The 19,731-nt window shown below is 41.7% G+C and overlaps 2 protein-coding genes across 2 annotated transcripts in view; one reads left to right on the top strand and one right to left on the bottom strand.

Annotated features, from left to right (window-relative positions):
- The window catches only part of LOC109466288, a 21,261-nt gene extending 6,656 nt beyond the window's left edge, over nucleotides 1-14,605 (top strand). The window contains exons 10-22 of the mRNA XM_019763996.1: nucleotides 480-602; nucleotides 909-1,013; nucleotides 8,669-8,748; nucleotides 9,519-9,728; nucleotides 10,022-10,174; nucleotides 10,628-10,761; nucleotides 10,917-11,089; nucleotides 11,218-11,333; nucleotides 11,749-11,870; nucleotides 12,120-12,341; nucleotides 13,128-13,291; nucleotides 13,620-13,733; nucleotides 14,082-14,605. Of these exons, the coding sequence (XP_019619555.1) occupies nucleotides 480-602; nucleotides 909-1,013; nucleotides 8,669-8,748; nucleotides 9,519-9,728; nucleotides 10,022-10,174; nucleotides 10,628-10,761; nucleotides 10,917-11,089; nucleotides 11,218-11,333; nucleotides 11,749-11,870; nucleotides 12,120-12,341; nucleotides 13,128-13,291; nucleotides 13,620-13,733; nucleotides 14,082-14,181 (1,816 nt within the window). The 3' untranslated portion in view covers nucleotides 14,182-14,605. The remainder of the gene's footprint in view (nucleotides 1-479; nucleotides 603-908; nucleotides 1,014-8,668; nucleotides 8,749-9,518; nucleotides 9,729-10,021; nucleotides 10,175-10,627; nucleotides 10,762-10,916; nucleotides 11,090-11,217; nucleotides 11,334-11,748; nucleotides 11,871-12,119; nucleotides 12,342-13,127; nucleotides 13,292-13,619; nucleotides 13,734-14,081) is intronic.
- LOC109466312 (glucosylceramidase-like) lies at nucleotides 2,322-7,308 on the bottom strand. The gene is made up of 10 exons (XM_019764027.1): nucleotides 6,990-7,308; nucleotides 6,625-6,777; nucleotides 5,666-5,799; nucleotides 5,339-5,511; nucleotides 5,092-5,207; nucleotides 4,586-4,707; nucleotides 4,118-4,339; nucleotides 3,847-4,010; nucleotides 3,554-3,670; nucleotides 2,322-2,753 (listed from the first exon to the last, which is right to left on the bottom strand). Exons 1-10 carry the CDS (start codon nucleotides 7,108-7,110, stop codon nucleotides 2,654-2,656), a joined length of 1,422 nt encoding a protein of 473 aa, XP_019619586.1. The 5' UTR covers nucleotides 7,111-7,308; the 3' UTR covers nucleotides 2,322-2,653.
- Nucleotides 14,606-19,731: the final 5,126 nt, after the last annotated feature.

The following is a 19,731-nucleotide window of genomic DNA, read 5'->3' as shown; positions in this document are numbered from 1 at the left end:
ATATCCTGTGATAGCCCAAAGCTTTGATAGGAGCCATTTTAAGTCACGTGACAAAAACTCCAACAAGATTTTACTTTACCAGGTTAATGAAGAGACAAAGTGCGTCTCGAAAGCTTCGCAGAGTATCTAACTTTCTGTTGTGTGCATCGTTCATTGTAGTCATCAAAAGATATATAGGAGCAATGAAGTCAACATGCCAGGCTGGTTTATCATTCAAACAATGAATTTAACCTTTTTATCAAACCAATGCATTGATAGATGGATAAACTGTAACAACAAGGAAGGCAAAGAACAGTGTTTGGATCAAAGCATTTTGAGCATATGAGCATTTTTTTTTTGGCAAATCAGAAAAAAAGAAAGCAGACAAATCCGAGAACCAATAATTATTAAGTAAATTGGTATGGCCTTAGCCTGATGTTCTTGTGGTCCTTATTATAATAAGATACATACAAATTGCACACTGATTTTCTACCCTGCAGCAAATTCATCCCAGAGGGTTCTGTTAGAATTGAAGCTAAACCAGAGTCGTCCAGCCCAGGAAACCTGGATGTTGTTGCGTTCCTGACACCAGAGAAAAGTGTAGTGGCTGTCATATTCAACAGGTAAACTGCAGAATTCTACATTGTCTTACCTTAGGGCACATACAGGTTTTGATGTGTACATGTATCCATATGTGACAATTTTGCAAAGAGAAAACAATGGTAACGATACATTAAGGCCCCATTCCCACTGGGATAAAATTGTCCGGTTCAAGCTGAATTGAAGTGCTTTGATCCGGCTCGGATCCGGCTCGATCAAAGCAAAATTTGTCTTGATATGAAAAATTTAATCCTAGTGGGAAAAGGGCCTAAGATAACTGTTGCAAAATCATATTTTCTTCATTGTTTTTTATCTGTTTTAATCAACAGGTCTGACCGAGACATTGAAGTCTCCCTGCATGACCCAGATGTGGGCTTCATGGATCTGACTTCACCCAGTCATTCCATCATGACTGCCGTCTGGTGGCCTGCGTAAGGCTACGTGTCAGGTCAGGGAAAGAAATACTTTCTTCTGCATTAACATCGAGAATTACATGCACCTGCACAACCAGGTCTTTTACTCAGCCAATGTTTCGGTGACTGTTTGTCACCTTCCTCAGGGCAATTCTGACTGAATAAAAGACTTGGTTCTAACAGTGTGTTCCTTATATGCACAAAGATGAAATATTTTTTCATTTCATATTATTTGTGAAGAGTAAGTTTATATATCTTATGACAAAGAATGCTATAATTAGGCTATTGATACAACATTTTTATAACTATCATTAATAATTGTTACCTGCAAGGAAAATGAAAAAACAATGCTGCTATCTGAAAAGTTTGTACATATTTTGAAGATTTGATAGTGTTACAATATGTATAGATACATAATAACCAGACATACTGTGTAATGTATTAAGAAATATGTTTAACATGGTAATTCTTTTTCAACAATCAAGTTTAATCCAGATTTCAGTTTTAATAGCACTGGCTTTTTACTAAAGATAAGTGATTGACCACTGTCAATCTTATTACAGCAATACTTGAAAATGATTTTTACTGCCAAAATACTTTTTATAAAAGTATATAATAGTCTAGAAGTAAAATTTTGATTTTGCATTGCAGTGTGAGAATTTTACAAGATAATTGTTAGAAAGTATTTAATCAATGTCCCAATATACATTGAAATATGTAAGTGAATAAATAAAAATACTTTAAAGAATATAGATCTGGACATTCAAATCTAATGTTCAATAATATACAGCATATTGAGTACACCATTTTAAAGATTAAGATTCAGTATCTAGTTAATATGTAATGTGCACGTGTGAAAGTTATAATGTTAGCCTATGCAAGAAATGATACATGTTGTCTATATTTTGTGTCTTATGATAAGTGCAAATTTTTGTTTGATGAAATTACAAATGTGCCTCCACTGAATGGTAGAAGGCAGGCTATTTTAATGTTATTTTAAATATTTCAGTCATGTATCATATATTTTAGAGCCTTAAAGGCATGCAATGTAATTTCAGGGTGGCAAACTGGATTTTCAAAGTCAATTTTCTTGTCATCCTTATAATATGATAGTAGCTTGAATCAATCCTATCCCACACTATACCATAGCATACTGATATCTGTGAGGCAAAAATGCAGTGTGGTGTAGGTAAAATGGTTGCCTGTTTTATATTATAGGCTGGTTCTAGGTATTTATGGGCGGTACCCAAAAATAGAGAGATGCTTGTTTTGGGGCTATTTCAAACACTTCAAGTCTGAAATGATTACAAAAATGTGCTTAGAAATGGCAGTAAATATCAATATCAGACAGATTTCCTCATCCAGAATACATTTTTTTCTGTTTTGAAGCCCAGAAATTGCATTGGATTCCTATAAACAGTGGTAAAGACACCTGAGCTTTGAATATTACTTCAGCTGTGTATTGAATTTTCTGCCAATGTGTTCTTTTGATACATCGAATAAACACCATATATTACTGTACATGGTATTCAGATTCCATTATACCTACATATACCTATCTAGTATTTCATTTGACCACCAATATGATCATAGACCACTACTCCGGTGTGCTAGCTCCAATAAGCTTCCTTGTCAAGCTGATAAATTGCCGTGTTGAAATGTCACGGCCACCATTGTACCGTGGTGATGCCTCCGTCAAGCTGTTGGAAGTTGATGAACCCAGCGTCCGGGTCGTGGATGTGAGCTTCAACAAAAAAACCACTGTCGAGAAAACGGAAATACGAGTCTGCTCAAAAGCCTTTAAGGTGATCATGTGTGGAAATATGGGGATAGTGGTAATGTCTATGGGAACAAACTCTAGAGGTAGAGCTGTGTACCGGTACGCAGTACCGATACTGTACTGGAAAAATTGATTAGGTACAGGTCCAAAATACCTAATCCCTCAGTACCGGTACCGTACCTAAACAATTTCACACCAATTTTATGCCTATTTGTGACCTCAAATCGGTCCCTGTGTAAGGACAGTGTGTTCATGAAAACAAAAACATCTTTAGTTTTGCCTATATTTCATCTGAGCATTCGCCATAAACAAAGAATAAACCTTAACTATCAAGTTTATTAATGTTTTTTTGTTATTGAAGGAGTTCAGAAGAGCATATAAATTGGTCGAATTGTTCAGGTACAGGTTCAGGTCCGGACCTGTACCTAAACCTGTGTACCTGTACCTGTACCTAAAATTTGTTTAGGTACACAGCTCTATCTAGAGGCAATGATTTTTTACTTGGACTCAGCAAACTGAAGCCACTGTTATTTCGGTACATTTTCGTCTTTTTCGTTTGATTTTGGCATTCTACGACATTGGTATCCTTTTCAAATATTTGTTTTGCAAGTTATGGTATATATTTGCTCATTTTGCAACTGTTTTGTACAATTTACAGTATGGTCGAAAACTTTTTTTTCAGAAACTGCCGCAAATTCATTCGCGCGCGGATGCCATCCATATAATCAAATCACATGGCCGTATTTTTTCATCCTATTTGTTAGATGGTGTAAATACTCACTACATAACGACTACCATGGACCCATCCGGTAAGCTGAAAGCCATCATCCATTGGTCCTCCTCCTTGTATGGTGGGCCTTGTATCTCCACACGAACAGAGCCTTCTGGGATGAACTTACTGACAAGAACGAGTCAACAAGAAAACATCATCATTTTCTTCCGATCACTTGAATGCTTTGGACATTATCTTCATGTCAATTCGAAAAAAACTTCAAAGAATGAAGCTTCATTTGAAGTAGTAACTGCGTATGTTCAAGTTCAGATATTGCAACACCCTAGAAGTGTGTTCATTACCTGAAGTGCCCCATGATGTAGTACATCGGTTGTTTGTAGAACTCGTCCTTCTTGCTGTCTACAATGATGGCGGCGTCCGCCCCGTTGTGATCCCAGTTGGGTCCCCCGCTCATGTTCAAGGCCAGGTTCCAGTCTGTCCAGCCGACCACCCAGTGTTTCAAGTTCTTGGAAAAACATTATGGAACACAGAGCCGGTAAGTTTGATTCTTTCTCATCAACATAGCGCCTGTGCTGTAACATTATCTGACGAATGTCTGTGCTGTAGTCTTACCTCACGAATGTCTGTGCTGTACTCCACCGCCCGGTTCCAGTTGCCCAGGAGAACCTTGTCGTCCCACGGCCAGAAGCCCTGACACGCCTCGGTGGACAGCACGAAGTAGTCCGGCAGGTCGTCATGAGTGAAGGACAGCACGTTCGCAGGAACCAGCTGGTCCATGTACCAGTGGACAGCTATACCGTCCACATACATTGCTGCCGTGCCATTGTTCAGCACCTGAAATCAGACAGTATCTTTTCCTGTCAAAAAATTACCTGCATTGTGAAATTGGGTAGATTGTACATGTAGCTTTAGTTAGATTGTATGCATCTACTGATGAATTTCCATTTTCTTGTGACCATGTTAGAAGGTTTACAAAATGATTTTTATGAGGTACGCAACAATAGCAATGTAAATAGATGATGTCCAGCACATTACAATTATAGTCTGTGACTTTGAGTGAAGCATAATGGCGGAACCTACCGTCGTAGCCCAGCCTGGTAACCAGAGTCGATTGTCATCCAGGATCATGAGGCTGATGTTACTGTATCCAGCCTGGTCAAGGGCAGGGCCAAGGTCACTGGCGATCCAGTCTCGCTGCGACTCTGAAGACATTTAGGGGATAAAAGTGATTGAAAATATTAAAAATTAATGATGAGTTTATGCACTGCAGACCGTGGTACATGTATGCCTTGTGGACTTTAGTTTTGTAGTTTTTTTCATCAAAGGAAAATACTGAAAGAATCGTGAATGGTTGCATGCAGTCAGCAGTTCACTATTTTTACTTCAATGTTGCTAGTCGAAGTCAATGCATAGCCGACTAGCATTTGGCCTATTATTGTTATCAAAAAGCGAAGATTTTCTGTCAGAAACATAGCCAAAGATCTCCAGTTTTAGTCTTTGTGTAACATATCGCATCTGTATTTTGGATAAAAGAAACAAAGTGATTGTCAATCTTCGGTGTCAGTATAACAGAAGAGATTCCCTACCTGCTGTCCACCCCATGGCCTGGAACGGAAAGTGAGAGATTTCTCCATCCGTCGGTTCGTTCTGTGTCGTCAGACCCCAAAAATCCACACCCTGCTTCTTGTACTCGTCAAGAAACCTGGGGAAGCAAGGAAGCATGACGAAATAGGGCCGAAATCAGCACGGAATCAATCGAGTAGATTTACAAGTGTTACTCAGCATTACACTACTATCAAAGCGACAGGCACATGTGCATGCACAAGTGCTTACTTGACAAAGTAGTTAGCCCAGGCCTTGTGGTACGGGTTTCCAGCCTTCCCCTTCAGAGTCCCTTTTCCTGTTTCGTTGTTGCTGGTCTTCATCCAGGCAGGAGCTGTCCATGGGCTCCCGAACAGGTTGATCTTCCGTTCACTCATCTGCATGGCGCTTTTGATGACGGGAATCTGTGTAGCAAAGAAGTGTATATTATTGAGAAAACCATCGTTTAAGACAGGCAACATCTCTTGGCCACGTAATAGCAAACCTTTGAAGCAAGCAAGCGTCAATTCACCACGCAGAATATTGATAAACTTCTAAACCATAGCATTTTGTTCACACCTTGTACTTCATATCCTCTTCAGCCAGAGCAAACTTGGTGAGTTCCAAATCCTCTGGTGTGTCATCATACGTGTACGGCCTGGTGGAGAAATCACAGCTTCCCATCGGCACCCTGCCCAGGGTGTACTCGATACCTGATGAATGGACAACGATTGTACGTGTTCGTTATGATATGTATGTTGATATCAATCTCTAAGCAGACTCTAGTGTGGCAAAAGACAGTATCAAATTGGCCAGGCAGTATCAATTGGCCAGAGAGGGTCCAATACGCCACACTACGATCTGCTTGGAGATTATGTTGATATGGCTATTGGGCTAAAGTGTAGTTAGCTATTTCATCGACAAGTTGTTGTTGTCTCTGTTATCCCGCTCATTCTCGTCGGAAGATAGTCCGCATGTGACAAGCTAGCGTTACGGTAGAGATTCTTGGCAATGGTATCTTTGTAACAGGGCCAGAACCCAAGCAGCTGTTTGCGATGTAAGTTCACGCAACAGCAGTCAGACAACAACAGGAAAGGATGTGCTCCTCGAGTTATCTATAAGCGGATTCATCCAGGGGCATGGGACGATCAAATTGGCCACCCGAGGTACGATCAAATTTGCCTCCTTGGGTGGCGTATTCGATAATAATCTCCAATATGCTGTACAGATTCTCTGGTGCAAGGGGAGTCTACTTTGGCCGCCTGTATCCATTGGCTGCAGCTGATCATGACGCCTGACGAAATCATTTACAGAGGCTTCGCCATCCGACTACTAGTGATAGTGGTTACAGAAGTGCAACGGACACATTCGGCGGTGGGCCAATATAGGCACCCCTTGTCCCACAGAATCTGCTTGTAGATTACGTATTGGATACTGCCTTGTCAGTTTGATGCTGTCTTGCCAATGCCATTTGATACTGCATTGCACCCACCGAAGTATCTGCTACGTTTTAGATCACTCCTCACGCTTGAGCTCACCTTCAGTCGGGCTGAAGTAAGCGGAGATGAGGTTCTTCCGTGCTCCCTCAGACAGACTCATGATGTTCATAGTCGCGGCATCAGTGAAGGCACCGCCGAATCCCCGGATCTTCTGGTACGTAACGTTCTTCTTGACGGTCCAAACGTTGTCGTCTGTGTAGACGATATAACACATTTGCAATCATGAAGGGCAGATGTACGAAAAACTGCAGGTTGAGAATGTACATGTGACAGTTGGAATATTTTACACTTAAATGTCATCAAAAGAGACATGCATGTAAGTAAATTCCGTTTGGCCAATGAGCTGACACTTACTGACAAAGCTCCTATAGAAAGGTAATAAAGGTAATAAAAATGCATCTTACTCGGATCTGTGTCGTTAGACTTGGCAGTCATGTTGAGAACAATCTTGTCGAATCTCTTTCCTCCTGGAGTGGTCATGTACATGGCGGCCTGGCCCTTGGGTAGTTTTGTGTTGGGCTCCATGTTGTCGCAGTAGGTGGCGTTACACACGCACACGAAACCCCCATGTTGGAAATCTCTGGCGACGCACGGCTTTCGGTCTCCAGTTACTGACAAAGGCACAAGATGTCAATATTTTGGCTCCAATCAACAGTGAAAGGTCTTAGTCATCAATGAAAATCGTGGACCTACCGTTATTATAGGGAAATGGGTTCTTCCTACCACTAGAAGTTGAATAAAGTACGTCTCATCAAACCATGCATTGGCGTGTCGCATTCTAGCATAACTTGGAAGGTCAATTATTGTAAATCTATTGTACTAAACCTTATGTACACATCCACGAAAAACATATTTTGCAATTGAAAACAGGGTGAGTCCCATTTTACTTAGTGTTGGCCTTTTCGTCATAATGTATTATACCAACACAGATGAATTTCCATGCTATGATGAGGATCTCCTATGCTGGAATGCATCTAAATCTAAGTTTATTCAATTATTTACCTGCTCTGTCACTCAAGGGTACAGAGAAGTGGCGCTCGAATTTACACGTGTTCCGATCGCGACGACAAAGGTTTATTCAACGGTTTGGTCCTGTAAACACAACTTTGATCCCCGAGCCTTACAATCTCACATAGCGGTGGCTCAAATGGATGGAATTCAATCCACATACGAAATAGCCATTTACTTAGGGCGAAGACATCGAACGTTAGCAATCGTATGGACGTTAAGATACATTGTTACCTGGCTGTGCGTGCTGAACAAGGCATAACGCCGCCACAGCACACAGTACAAGGACACGCCCCCTCCCCGCCATCACGCTGCTTAATGTGGAACAGTAAACTATGGCAGCAGGTGGGACAGACACAACGGGCAAACTTTGGGATTTTCTCCCGTTACTAACTACAGACCTCAGGCAAGTCTTTGACCTTTTCATCAATGACTATGAAAATTCAGTAATTGATAATAGACATATTGCTCGATACACAGAAATACAGATTTTGGTATAGACTTAGTAAATAATTAAGGTTGCATGAGGTCATAGGGTAAAGAGTGGTCATAAGACTCACCTGCCTTGTACTTAACAGCTACGCAAATGGCAACATGTTACTACTATACTGATGTGTTCTGGTGTGAAGCACAAACCATATGGTGCATTGTATACCACCTTATTGTATACCATTTCAAAGTATACTATTCTCAAATTTTCTTGTCTTTCAACACTTTTGGCTCATGGGGTACACGACCACATCAGGAAACATGAATAGTCAGTCGTATTTAACTTCTTGCCCTTTGCGTAGTTGTTTACTACAAAACGGGTGTGTCTTATGATTACCCTTTACCCCATGACCTCATGTAACCTTAATTATTTACCAAGGCTGTACCAAATCCTGCTTTTCTGTATGGACCTACATGTCTTCTTCATTTTCTTTGAAATTGATAATTAAATGTTCATAGTTATTGATAAGTAAAAAGGTCAAAAACTTAGACGTCTGAGGTCTGTAGTTAGTAACGTGAGAAAATCCCAAAGTTTGCCCGTTGTGTCTGTCCCACCTGCTGCCATAGTTTACTGTTCCACATGAAGCAGCATGATGGCGGGGAGGGGGCGTGTCCTTGTACTGTGTGCTGTGGCGGCGTTATGCCTTGTTCAGCACGCACAGCCAGGTGACAATCTTATGTTCATAGGATTGCTAACGTTGCTAACGTCTTTGACCATGGCATTTTACTAAATGGAATCTCGTATGTTGATGATATTCTATCTATATATGTCTCAGTTTGGTGAAAGTATTATAAGTCCCGGGGGATCAAAGTTTTGTTTACATGACTGAAGCAAAGGACAGGACAGGGTAGGATCAACAAACCTTGCCACGTTATTAGATAGCGATTAGCGCCAGGTCTAGATCTATGGCGATGTGCCATGTGTCACATGGTTCTCAGGGGATAGATATTCGCCACGTTATCAAAGGCCAACGTTCATGGGTGTAAGATTTGTGGTATGAAATATTTACAAATAAAATGATTGTTAACGTTCTTCAAAGTAATTCTGAAAACACGAACCATAAATGCTTTATGAGAAGTACGTTTAACGAGATTTTAGTGCTAGCAGTAAACCACGTTAGTTCTGGTACGAATTTGATGACCTCGGCGGCAATGACCAACGAAGACACACCGATCCCAAGCGTTAACGTGTCAGATTGATCTTTCGATGCAAATTTGTTATTGGCAAGTGTACTCTGGAGTCAATGAACTCAGGGTCCGATAAAATCCCATTTATGTGGACAGGTAAGTGGTCGCTATAGACCGTGAGGATTTTGACTTCATATGTCACTGTGTCAAAGGGATCACCAAGTAGTGGTCACAAATAGGTGGTCCTTATGTTGAGGTGGTCATTTTTACGTACAAGTTTGTATTTAGATTCATCGTGAACTTTTCAGTAACTGGAGACAGAAAGCCGTGCGTGGCCAAAGATTTCCAGCATGGGGGTTTCGTGTGCGTGTGTAACGCCACCTACTGCGACAACATGGAGCCCAACACAAAACTACCCAAGGGCCAGGCCGCCATGTACATGACCACTCCAGGAGGAAAGAGGTTCGAAAAAATCGTCATCAACATGACTGCCAAGTCTAACGACACCCGAGACCCGAGTAAGCGGAGTTCTTTATACGTTTCAACAATTCTAGGAGCTGAGTCAGTGAGTGTCGAGGGGCAATAAAATGAATACAAGGGCTTGTGATTTGATTTATTGAAATCGCAACAGTACAATGCACATGGCACTTGAGTTAAGTGGTGAAAGTCATGTGAAGTGCTTTTTTAGATGTAACCTACATATTAATAGGAAATATTTCAATAGAAATGCGACTCGTCTACATTCCCAACCTACAGTTTTTAATACATCTGCCCTTTTTACCATGCTTGCATCTGTATTGCGTCTGCACAGACTTCAACGTTTGGACCGTTAAGAAGAACGTTACGTACCAGAAGATCCGGGGATTCGGCGGTGCCTTCACTGATGCCGCGACTATGAACATCATGAGTCTGTCTGAGGGAGCACGGAAGAACCTCATCTCCGCTTACTTCAGCCCGACTGAAGGTGAGTTCAAGCGTGAGGAGTGATCTAAAACTCAGTCAAGGCAGATATTTCGGTGGTTGTAATACAGTATCAACCTGCTTGTATTGGCAAGACAGTATCAAACTGGCAAGGCAATATCCAATACGTAATCTCCAGGCAGATTCTGTGGGGCAAGGGGTGTCTCTACCCATCGGACCCCTGTAACTTTTGGCTGCCCTACTATCATTAGTAGTCGGATGGCCATTAGCCTTGTACAATGTCATGTTTTCGTCAGAACTCATGATCAGCCAATTGATACCGGAGGCCAATATAGACTCCCTTTTTACCACAGAATCTGATTGGAAATTATCCAATACGCCACCTATGGGGGAAAATTTGGTCGTAACTCGGAAGGCCAATTTGATCGTCCCCTGCCTCCGAATGAATCTGCTTGCATGGAGATTCATTCACGTACAATCGTTGCCCATTCTTTAGGTATCGAGTACACCCTGGGCAGGGTGCCGATGGGAAGCTGTGATTTCTCCACCAGGCCGTACACGTATGATGACACACCAGAGGATTTGGAACTCGCCAAGTTTGCTCTGGCTGAAGAGGATATGAAGTACAAGGTGTGAATAAAATGCTATGGTTTGGAAGTTTATCAATATTCTGCGTGATGAATTGACGCTTCCTTGCTTCAAAGGTTTGCTATTACGTGACCAAGAGATGTTGCTCGTCTGAAGCGATGGTTTTCTCAATACTCTACACTTCTTTTGCTACACAGATTCCCGTCATCAAAAGCGCCATGCAGATGAGTGAGCGGAAGATCAACCTGTTCGGGAGCCCATGGACAGCTCCTGCCTGGATGAAGACCAGCAACAACGAAACAGGAAAAGGGACTCTGAAGGGGAAGGCTGGAAACCCGTACCACAAGGCTTGGGCTAACTACTTTGTCAAGTAAGTACTTGTGCATGTGCCTGTCGCTTTGATAGCAGTGCAATGCAGATAGAGTAACACTTGTAAATCTACTCAGTTGAGTCCGGCTGATTTAGACCTTAATCCGTCATACCTCCTTGCTACTCCAGGTTTCTTGACGAGTACAAGAAGCAGGGTGTGGATTTTTGGGGTCTGACGACACAGAACGAACCGACGGATGGAGAAATCTCTCACTTTCCGTTCCAGGCCATGGGGTGGACAGCAGGTAGGCAATGTCGTCTGTTATACTGACACCGAAGATTGACAATCACTTTGTTGCTTTTAGCCAAAATACCGAGCGAGATGTCACAGGCTTTACCTAGAGATGTTTGGCTATGATGGCATTTAGCAACCCACTCAAATAAATAAATGAGCATGTTTCTGACAAAAAAATCTTCGCTTTTTGATAAGAATAATAGGCCAAATGCTCGTAAACTATGCATTGACTTCGACTAGCAACATTGAAGTGAATACTTCTTAACTGCATACAATCATTCACGAACCAGTCAGTATTTTTCTTTGATGAACAAACCTACCAAACTGAAGTCCACAAGACAAACTGCGGTCTACAGACGTACATGTGCCTAAACGCATCATTTGAATATTTTTCAATCCGTCTCAATTCCTCCAAATGTCTTCAGAGTCGCAGCGAGACTGGATCGCCAGTGACCTTGGCCCTGCCCTTGACCAGGCTGGCTACAGTAACATCAGCCTCATGATCCTGGATGACAACCGACTCTGGTTACCAGGCTGGGCTACGACGGTAGGTTCCGCCATTATGCTTCACTCAAAGTCACAGACTATAATTGTAATGTGCTGGACATAATCTATTTACATTGCTATTATTGCGTACCTCATAAAAATCATTTTGTAAACCTTCTAACATGGTCTCAAGAAAATGGCAATTCATCAGTAGATGCATACAATCTAACTAAAGCTACATGTAAAATCTACTCAAACCATTCACAATGCAAGTAATTTTCTGACAGGAAAAGATACTGTCTGATTTCAGGTGCTGAACAATGGCACGGCAGCAAAGTACGTGGACGGTATAGCTGTCCACTGGTACATGGACCAGCTGGTTCCTGCGAACGTGCTGTCCTTCACTCATGACGACCTGCCGGACTACTTCGTGCTGTCCACCGAGGCGTGTCAGGGCTTCTGGCCGTGGGACGACAAGGTTCTCCTGGGCAACTGGAACCGGGCGGTGGAGTACAGCACAGACATTCGTCAGGTAAGATCATAGTACACCACAGATATTTATTAGCCTCCTTCGCAGTCTTGTTGGGCGTCGGCGTAATTTTTTCTCTGAGCGACGCGAGTAATATGCCGCCGCGAGGGACGATTTGCTGCAACTTGTTGGAGCGCGAAACCTTCTCTCCGTGGCAAAAACTCCCTCGGCAGCAAATCGTCCCTCGCGGCGGCATATTACTCGCGTCGCTCAGAGAAAAAATAACGCCGACGCCCAACAAGACTGCGAAGGAGGCTAGACATTTGTACAGTACAGACATTCATCAGGTATGACTGCAGCACAGACATTCACCAGGAAAGACTAGACCATCCTCAAAGGTGTAGTAGCCACATATAAGCGAGTTCTACGATTTTCCTAATACCACTGTCACTAGGTGGAAGATCATCAGTCGATCAGTCGGTGCTGATCTTACATACCATGTAGTCCTTGGTCACGAGTGCCAAATTAAAATGTTTCTTCTCGATGATGACGATGATTTCCCCATTTTTCTTTGCTCAAACCTCTAAGAAAACTACCCTCCTCCCCAATTTCCACAGATGTGGAACTCCGGTCAGGCATATATCCTTTCCCTCCGGCTATTCTTTTCACTTTAGAACCTTTACTACTGCAAACTGTATATTGGGATCTTTCTTTTGATTGTTTAGTTGCAGTTCAATAACAGGTAGTACATGACGAAATGCCAAGTCAACACTTTCGTCAGCTATCTTGATGCTATGTTTGATAAGGAGTCAAACTAATCGGCTCTGTGTTCCATAATATTCTTCCAAGAACTTGAAACACTGGGTGGTCGGCTGGACAGACTGGAACCTGGCCTTGAACATGAGCGGGGGACCCAACTGGGTTCACAATGAGGTGGACGCCGCCATCATTGTAGACAGCAAGAAGGACGAGTTCTACAAACAACCGATGTACTACATCATGGGGCACTTCAGGTAAGGAGCACACTTCTGGGGTGTAGCAATATCTGAACTTGAACATAGTATTGCGCTGTCGATAAGAACTTTCTTCAATCATTGAAGGGACAGCTTGAAGTTTTTTGGATAGAAATGAGGATGATGTCAAGAGCTTTCACCGATCGTTGAAGTGATAGCTTAAAGTTTTTGAACAGATACGACGGTGCTGTCAAAAACTTTCTTTAATCTTTGAAAGGATAGCTTGACGTTTTTTGACCAGACATGACGAATATTCAAGTGATAAAAGACAAGGGTTGAAACTTTGGGCCACAACTATGATGTTTTCTTGTTGTCTTGTTCTTGTCAGTAAGTTCATCCCAGAAGGCTCTGTTCGTGTGGAGATAGACGGCCCATACGAGGATGAGGACCAATGGATGATGGCTTTCAGCGTGCCAGATGGGTCCATGGTAGTCGTTATGTAGTGAGTATCTGCGTCATCTAACAAGAGAACAAAGGGTAGAACTAAAAATCCTCAAGCAGAAGCATCAGTGCAGATAAACTGTATCACTACCTAGTACAGTAGTAAAATTGCCATGATATCTCTGTGTTAGTTTTCTGAGTAAAGATGCTTATTAGTTTAGGTCTAAAGACAGTCTCTTGTCTCCATATTTTTGTTGTTGTTTTTTTGTCCGCATATTATCTCTTTATTTGACCAATTTGTACTCTTTCCAGCCATCTCACAAAGGCCAAAGCCTGGTAAAGGCTAGTCTCTTGGTGCCATATTTCCGCACATGGCCAGCCTTTAAGCAGTATTTCCGTTTTTTTACAGCGGTGAGTTTTATGAAGCTCACATCCACGACCCCGACGTTGGCTTCATCAACTTCCAACAGTTTGAGGAAGGCATCACCACGGCGCAATGGTGGCCGTGAAGACATTCGAACAGTCTGAGGTAGCCAACAGAGTGACAAAATTATCAGGTTGACAGGGAGTGGGGGTGGCACGAGGTAGCTAGTCTCCACCACTCTCCTTTGCAGGCTGAATAAATGGTAGAAATCGGCCTAGAATAAAGTAGCTTGCCAAGGGACAGGCCATAGAGGGTCCAGTTTTCTATGTTCCCTTGACCGATTTCTACTATCTATCTATCCTGCAAAGGAGTCTGATTGAGACTTCGAGCTAGCACACCAGAGAAGCGTGACCTATAAATCATGTTGATGATGGAATGGAAATATAGGTACAGTGAAAACTAACTCCTCCATGCAGACTCCATCGACAAAGTTGGGAGGAGCCAATCTGTTTGAAATAAAGCATTGTAATGAACATAAAAATGCATTCAAGTTCAATAAAGTAATTGCGAAGGCATTGTGTGGTGTGGTTCTTGGTGTGGTCCTTGGACAGGACAGCACAAAGGACAGGTTTGCCTGTGTTTGGATAGCTATAGTGTTCAGCACCAAGGACAGGTTTGCCTGTGTGGGGAAGGTGTTCAGCACCAAGGACAGGTCTTACCTGTGTGAGGAAAGCAATAGTGTTCAGCACCAAGGGCAGGTTTACCTGTGTGAGGAAGGTGTTCAGCTCCAAGGACAGGTTTACCTGTGTTAGGAAGGTGTTCAGCACCAAGGACAGGTTTACCTGTGTGGGCAAGGTGTTCAGCTCCAAGGCAGGTTTGCTTGTGAACATGTGTGGAAGGTGTTCAGCACCAAGGACAGGTTTGCCTGTGTTTGAAAGGTGTTCAGCACCAAGGACAGGTTTACCTGTGTGTAGAAGGTGTTCAGCACCAGAGCAGGTTTGCCTGTGTGGGGAAGGTGTTCAGCACCAAGGACAGGTTTGCCTGTGTGGGGAAGGTGTTCAGCACCAAGGACAGGTTTGCCTGTGTGTGGAAGGTGTTCAGCACCAAGGACAGGTTTGCGTGTGTGTGGAAGGTGTTTATTCTACTACAGAATAAACAGCTAAAATAAATGAATAGGAAAATTAGGCAAGAGTGTTATGTTTCATACTGTGGCCACATAACATATTTTAGAAACATCCCTACTTTTACAATCCTGTGGAATAGGCCGTAGGTTTAGGTAGTTGTCTGGTAGCCGAGGTTCTCAAAGCAGATATCAGGTGGCTGTTGTGCATAATGGTTGCAAGTATCTTTTGGGATTGTGGTTTGCACCTACTGCGATACCTTGTCAAATGAATAATATGTAGTAAATGAAAGTTATTGTTATGAAAGCTGACCTTGTTCATCTATCTAGATTGTCGTGTTGTTGATTTTATGTAGCCTGTGTTTACACTAGTCAGTCTGCAACTGTTTCCCCAAGGGGGGTGACAAACTTCTGGGCAGGTGGCCACCAGGAGCGCGATTTTTTAGTCAGGCTAGATTATTAGACCAGGGATTTAGCCATTTTTACGATAACGTTGTTACCAGTTGTTAAGTGATCACACACTGTTTACATAGTTTACACTACACTGTTCTCAATCTGAAAAATATAAAACTTCACGGAGAATTGTCGCCTATGGACACTTGGGATCTCTACACTCTACACTCTAATCCCCTCAAAAGCATACCTATTTTTTTCGTAGGGTTTGTCAAACTTTTACAAGTTCTTGTATTTCATGGACGCCTAAAAAGTGAGTGCGCGTGTGGTGTTCACCACACTATGCGTTTAAGATTGTGCGGATGGCGTTCAGCACCAAGGACAGGCACCGTTTGCACTTGTTGGGAAGAATGCCTGCAAGCCTGGGGCGTAATCGGCCGTTTTGACATTACATAATTCGTAGCCAGACGACTAAATGGTTCATATACAACAGCATACAGCGTATGTAATCGGTGCAGTCTATGAAAAGCGTAAAATAAGCTATATTAGAGCCTGGATTTTCATGTAGGCGGAATCAGCTTGCCCGAATGCAACGTAACATGTAGCCACTGCCATTGTGAATTTATCGTAGACCGTTGACAGCTCCACTCCTACCTTCCTCAAGTGCATGCCATTTTTTTCTGTAAGGTTTGGCCAGCTTTAACAAGTCCCTGTACTTTACGGACGCTCAAAGAGCGAGCGCGCGCGTGTGGCTTTCACCATACATACTGTGTGTTTTACTATGAGGATGGCGTTCAGCACCAAGGACAGGTACCGTTTGCATTAGAAACATGTGGTGCCGAGGCTGATTGAATTAGCAGATTCCGGCTACTATACTTTGACCAAATTGAATACGTATTGCTGCTGACACTGCCTGTGTGTTACTTTGACACAAACTAGTCCGAAATTTTGAGCAGAGAGTCATTATTTTTCTGTGGGGATTGATTTTTGGCGGTAAAGTAGTTGTGGTTATCAGGGTAAATTAGACCAGCTGTTGTACACAGCTGTGTAAAAGTCTGCGTCTGTCGGAGCCACGCGGGAAGACCAGGAATTATTTGGTAAATTATTTGGAACTTTTTGGTAAATTTTCGGCTTCCAGTTCGAAAAATCTTCATTCTAACTTGTGAAGAAATCTTTGGGGATGGTTCTACGGCAGAGTTGTGCCGTTTTCTGGATTTTGGGCGAAGAAAGTGCGGATTTCCTGGCGTGGTGGATTTTGGAGAAGAAGAGAAAATGGCGCCCGAAGGATGGCGGCGTGGTCGTGGGGAGGGCTGAGTTTTCACAAGGTAAGGCAACAAGCCGTGCCGCAGAATTTATTTCCCACAAACTGATAACAACACGTTTCGGTATATTCGTGGTAAATTTGTGTGATTTTGAGAATGCAACACGATAGTTTGTGTAGTTTGGGGTCGTTGTTGTTTCAATATATCTCACTGTGATATTCACTCTTCACGTCTTCTCCCAGAATATCACAGTTAGGTATTCCTACTCTTGAGTTAAAGTTTCAAGAGAAAGGAATGGGCGTTTGTTTCTGTATACCTGGTCTAATAATTTTGCCCCTTGTCTGTGAAACAGAAAGGAAACATGGGTAGAATATTTGTGGGAATTTCCCTCATGGAAAACACTAGAAATTTTGCCTATCGATATGATACATTTCAGACTGGGATAAAACGACAAAGAAACACCACTTTAACTTGTTGTTTCTTGGATTTGCCAGCCTTTTTTCCTGATTAAAAAAAACATGTACTGTCTTGTAACATTCAGGTTCTGTGTCAACCCCAAATTCCTCATTTTTTACCCTAAAGTCTGTTTTTGAAGCTTCAATAATTTCAGGTATTGGATATGAATTCTGTAATGTTGTTACGTGCATTCTGATTTGTTTTTTGTTTAATCGTAGAACCAACTAATTAAACATCGAACATTCTCAGGCCACACCAATTTAATTTGTTGGTTCTCGGATTTTTTCAGAAAAAATATGAAGCGACAGGGCGAAAAAAAATAAAAATAAAAACAGGTCTAGGCATCCTATTATAGGCTTAAATGCTATGGAATGAGCCATGAAGTCAACACAAAAGGCCGGGTTAAAATTTAAACATTGAATTTTGATCTTTTAATCAAACCACTGCAATGATAGATGGAAAAACTGTAACAACTAGGAAGAAAAGGACTTTCCTCAACTGTTGGGGGCAAAACATGAGAATTTTTCAGTTGATTCAGGACCAGAATCAAATTTTTTATTTTTTTTTGCAAATCAGAAAAAAATGAAGAGGCGAAACCGAGAGCCAACAAATTAAATTGGTGTGGCCTCAAGTTCATGAAACCAAAAATAAACCTCTAAATTTTATGTACATGTATAAAGTTAGTGTAATATTCACATACATGACATTGTGTTAAACCAACTGTACAGAGTACCCTTGAGTGTCTACAAATGCATAGCAAGTCTTAAAAGTTGTTATATGACAAGTCTCCTCCTGGGTACAATTTTTCTCATCAATACCCTAAATTGATTATTCTTTATACAGTTAGGTGATTTAGGTGTTAGCTGTATGTTTTAAACATGACTTTTAAGCTCTTCAAGAATGGCATCAAAAGTTTCTGGTGTACTTTTTGCATACCTTTTCCTTGATTATTTGAGACAAGTGTGTAACTTGGTATCTCTACATAGTTAGGTGGCTGCTGACTTATGCAGTAGCGAGAATTCCTGTCTGAACCTGACAAGACTGGATTGGACCAGACCAGACGAGGTGACCCCAGAAGACCCTATAAGAATGTCAGGTGAGAAAAACCTTTGAGTTAATTCTTCATTTTGCAAATTCCACTTGCTTGGTGTATTCAAGGACGTTCAACGTGTTTAACGTCCTTGGTGTATTCGAGGAAAGTGTGTAACTTGTTATATCTGTATATAGTACTTGGTAACTTCTTTCTGTTGCTAATATGTCAGAATTACAGTCACTGTAACTTTAAAGAAATAACACACAGCCTGAATTTTTTTATCAATGTTACAGCATTTTTCATTTTTCTCCATCAGATTTATTGATAAGCAAAGGGATAGTTCAATTGTTCAAGTTTCTTATCTATCATTTAATGGCCATTCAGTGTTGAATGGGAGATATTTTTGCAACTCACTAACTCCTTTCCTTATTAAATGTAGCTGTGTCTTGATGTTCCTGTGCTGACTGGGAGAAACCTGTGATGACCGGCAACTCCTGTCCAATGCAGACCGTATGAGAGCTTAGCAAACCAGTTGACTTGAAGACACAGAGAACATTTGTGACCCAGCACAGAGGAAGACCAAGGCATTGAACTGGTAAGTTTGTATTTCCAAACATACATTTGAAAGGTTGACGTGTTAAATTGTGGTTAAACCTACATAGTGCCATCAGTGACAGTTTTGACTGTATTGAATATAAACATCTTTTGAGGTTAATTACATTTTTTTTTGTAAAATGTAAATTCAGATTTAGCTATAACTTGTATAAGTACCCCTGATTCGATGGAGGCTTTGAAACATGCAGGTGATGAGATGCATTAGCAGAAAACTGTTACTCAAGCAACTGGATAGATTTTTAAAACTATCAGGCATTTAAAGAAGCATCCGCTTCTTTTCTTCAGTCAGTAGAAGCTATACACTCCAAAAGAAAAAAAATAATGCATGTGATATTCAGCTTTATTTGGTTTTATTTGCAAACAGCATCAATTTCCTACCAAAATATGAAAGTTTGAGAAATTTTGATGTTTCCATGCTTTTTAATTTCAACTAAACAGTATCTTAACTGGGATGGACTGATGCTCAGTCAACAGACAATGCAAACCACATTGAGAAAAAAATAGTTACTCAAGCAACTGGATATGATTTTGAAAACGTCAGACGTTTCAGCTAGTATCCACTAGCTTTCGTCAGTGACTGAGAGACCAGAGGGGAAAGCAGGTTTATATACACAACCTGTTGATTGATATGCAAATAAAGTGGAGACAAATTTTTGGAAGTCGAAAAAGGAACAAAAGTCAGACAAGTCAAGACAAGATGATGCAAATTAGTCTAAAAGCTCCTGTTATACAGGACAGGAGCTTAAGTGTTGTCTGTCCTCGGGGCTGGGAGTGCCAAATCCCAAGTGCCGGAAAGATCGACCCGTAGCCCCCCCT

The sequence above is a fragment of the Branchiostoma belcheri genome, unplaced genomic scaffold (assembly GCF_001625305.1).
Source record: "Branchiostoma belcheri isolate BF01 breed outbred unplaced genomic scaffold, Haploidv18h27 scaffold162, whole genome shotgun sequence".
Taxonomy (NCBI): Eukaryota; Metazoa; Chordata; class Leptocardii; order Amphioxiformes; family Branchiostomatidae; genus Branchiostoma; species Branchiostoma belcheri.
The sequence above is the reverse complement of the archived record's forward strand: the minus strand, read 5'-3'. Positions and strand labels throughout refer to the sequence as shown.

What these genes read in the sequence shown, in the direction of transcription:
- LOC109466312 (XM_019764027.1), bottom strand. Translation starts at nt 7,110, where the DNA reads ATGGAGCCCAACACAAAACTACCCAAGGGCCAGGCCGCCATGTACATG. An exon ending in TTACTTCAGCCCGACTGAAG is followed by an intron (nt 5,800 to 6,624) that starts GTGAGCTCAAGC and finishes TCCATTCATCAG; the next exon opens with GTATCGAGTACACCCTGGGC. An exon ending in ACAGCACAGACATTCGTGAG is followed by an intron (nt 4,011 to 4,117) that starts GTAAGACTACAG and finishes TGTTTTTCCAAG; the next exon opens with AACTTGAAACACTGGGTGGT.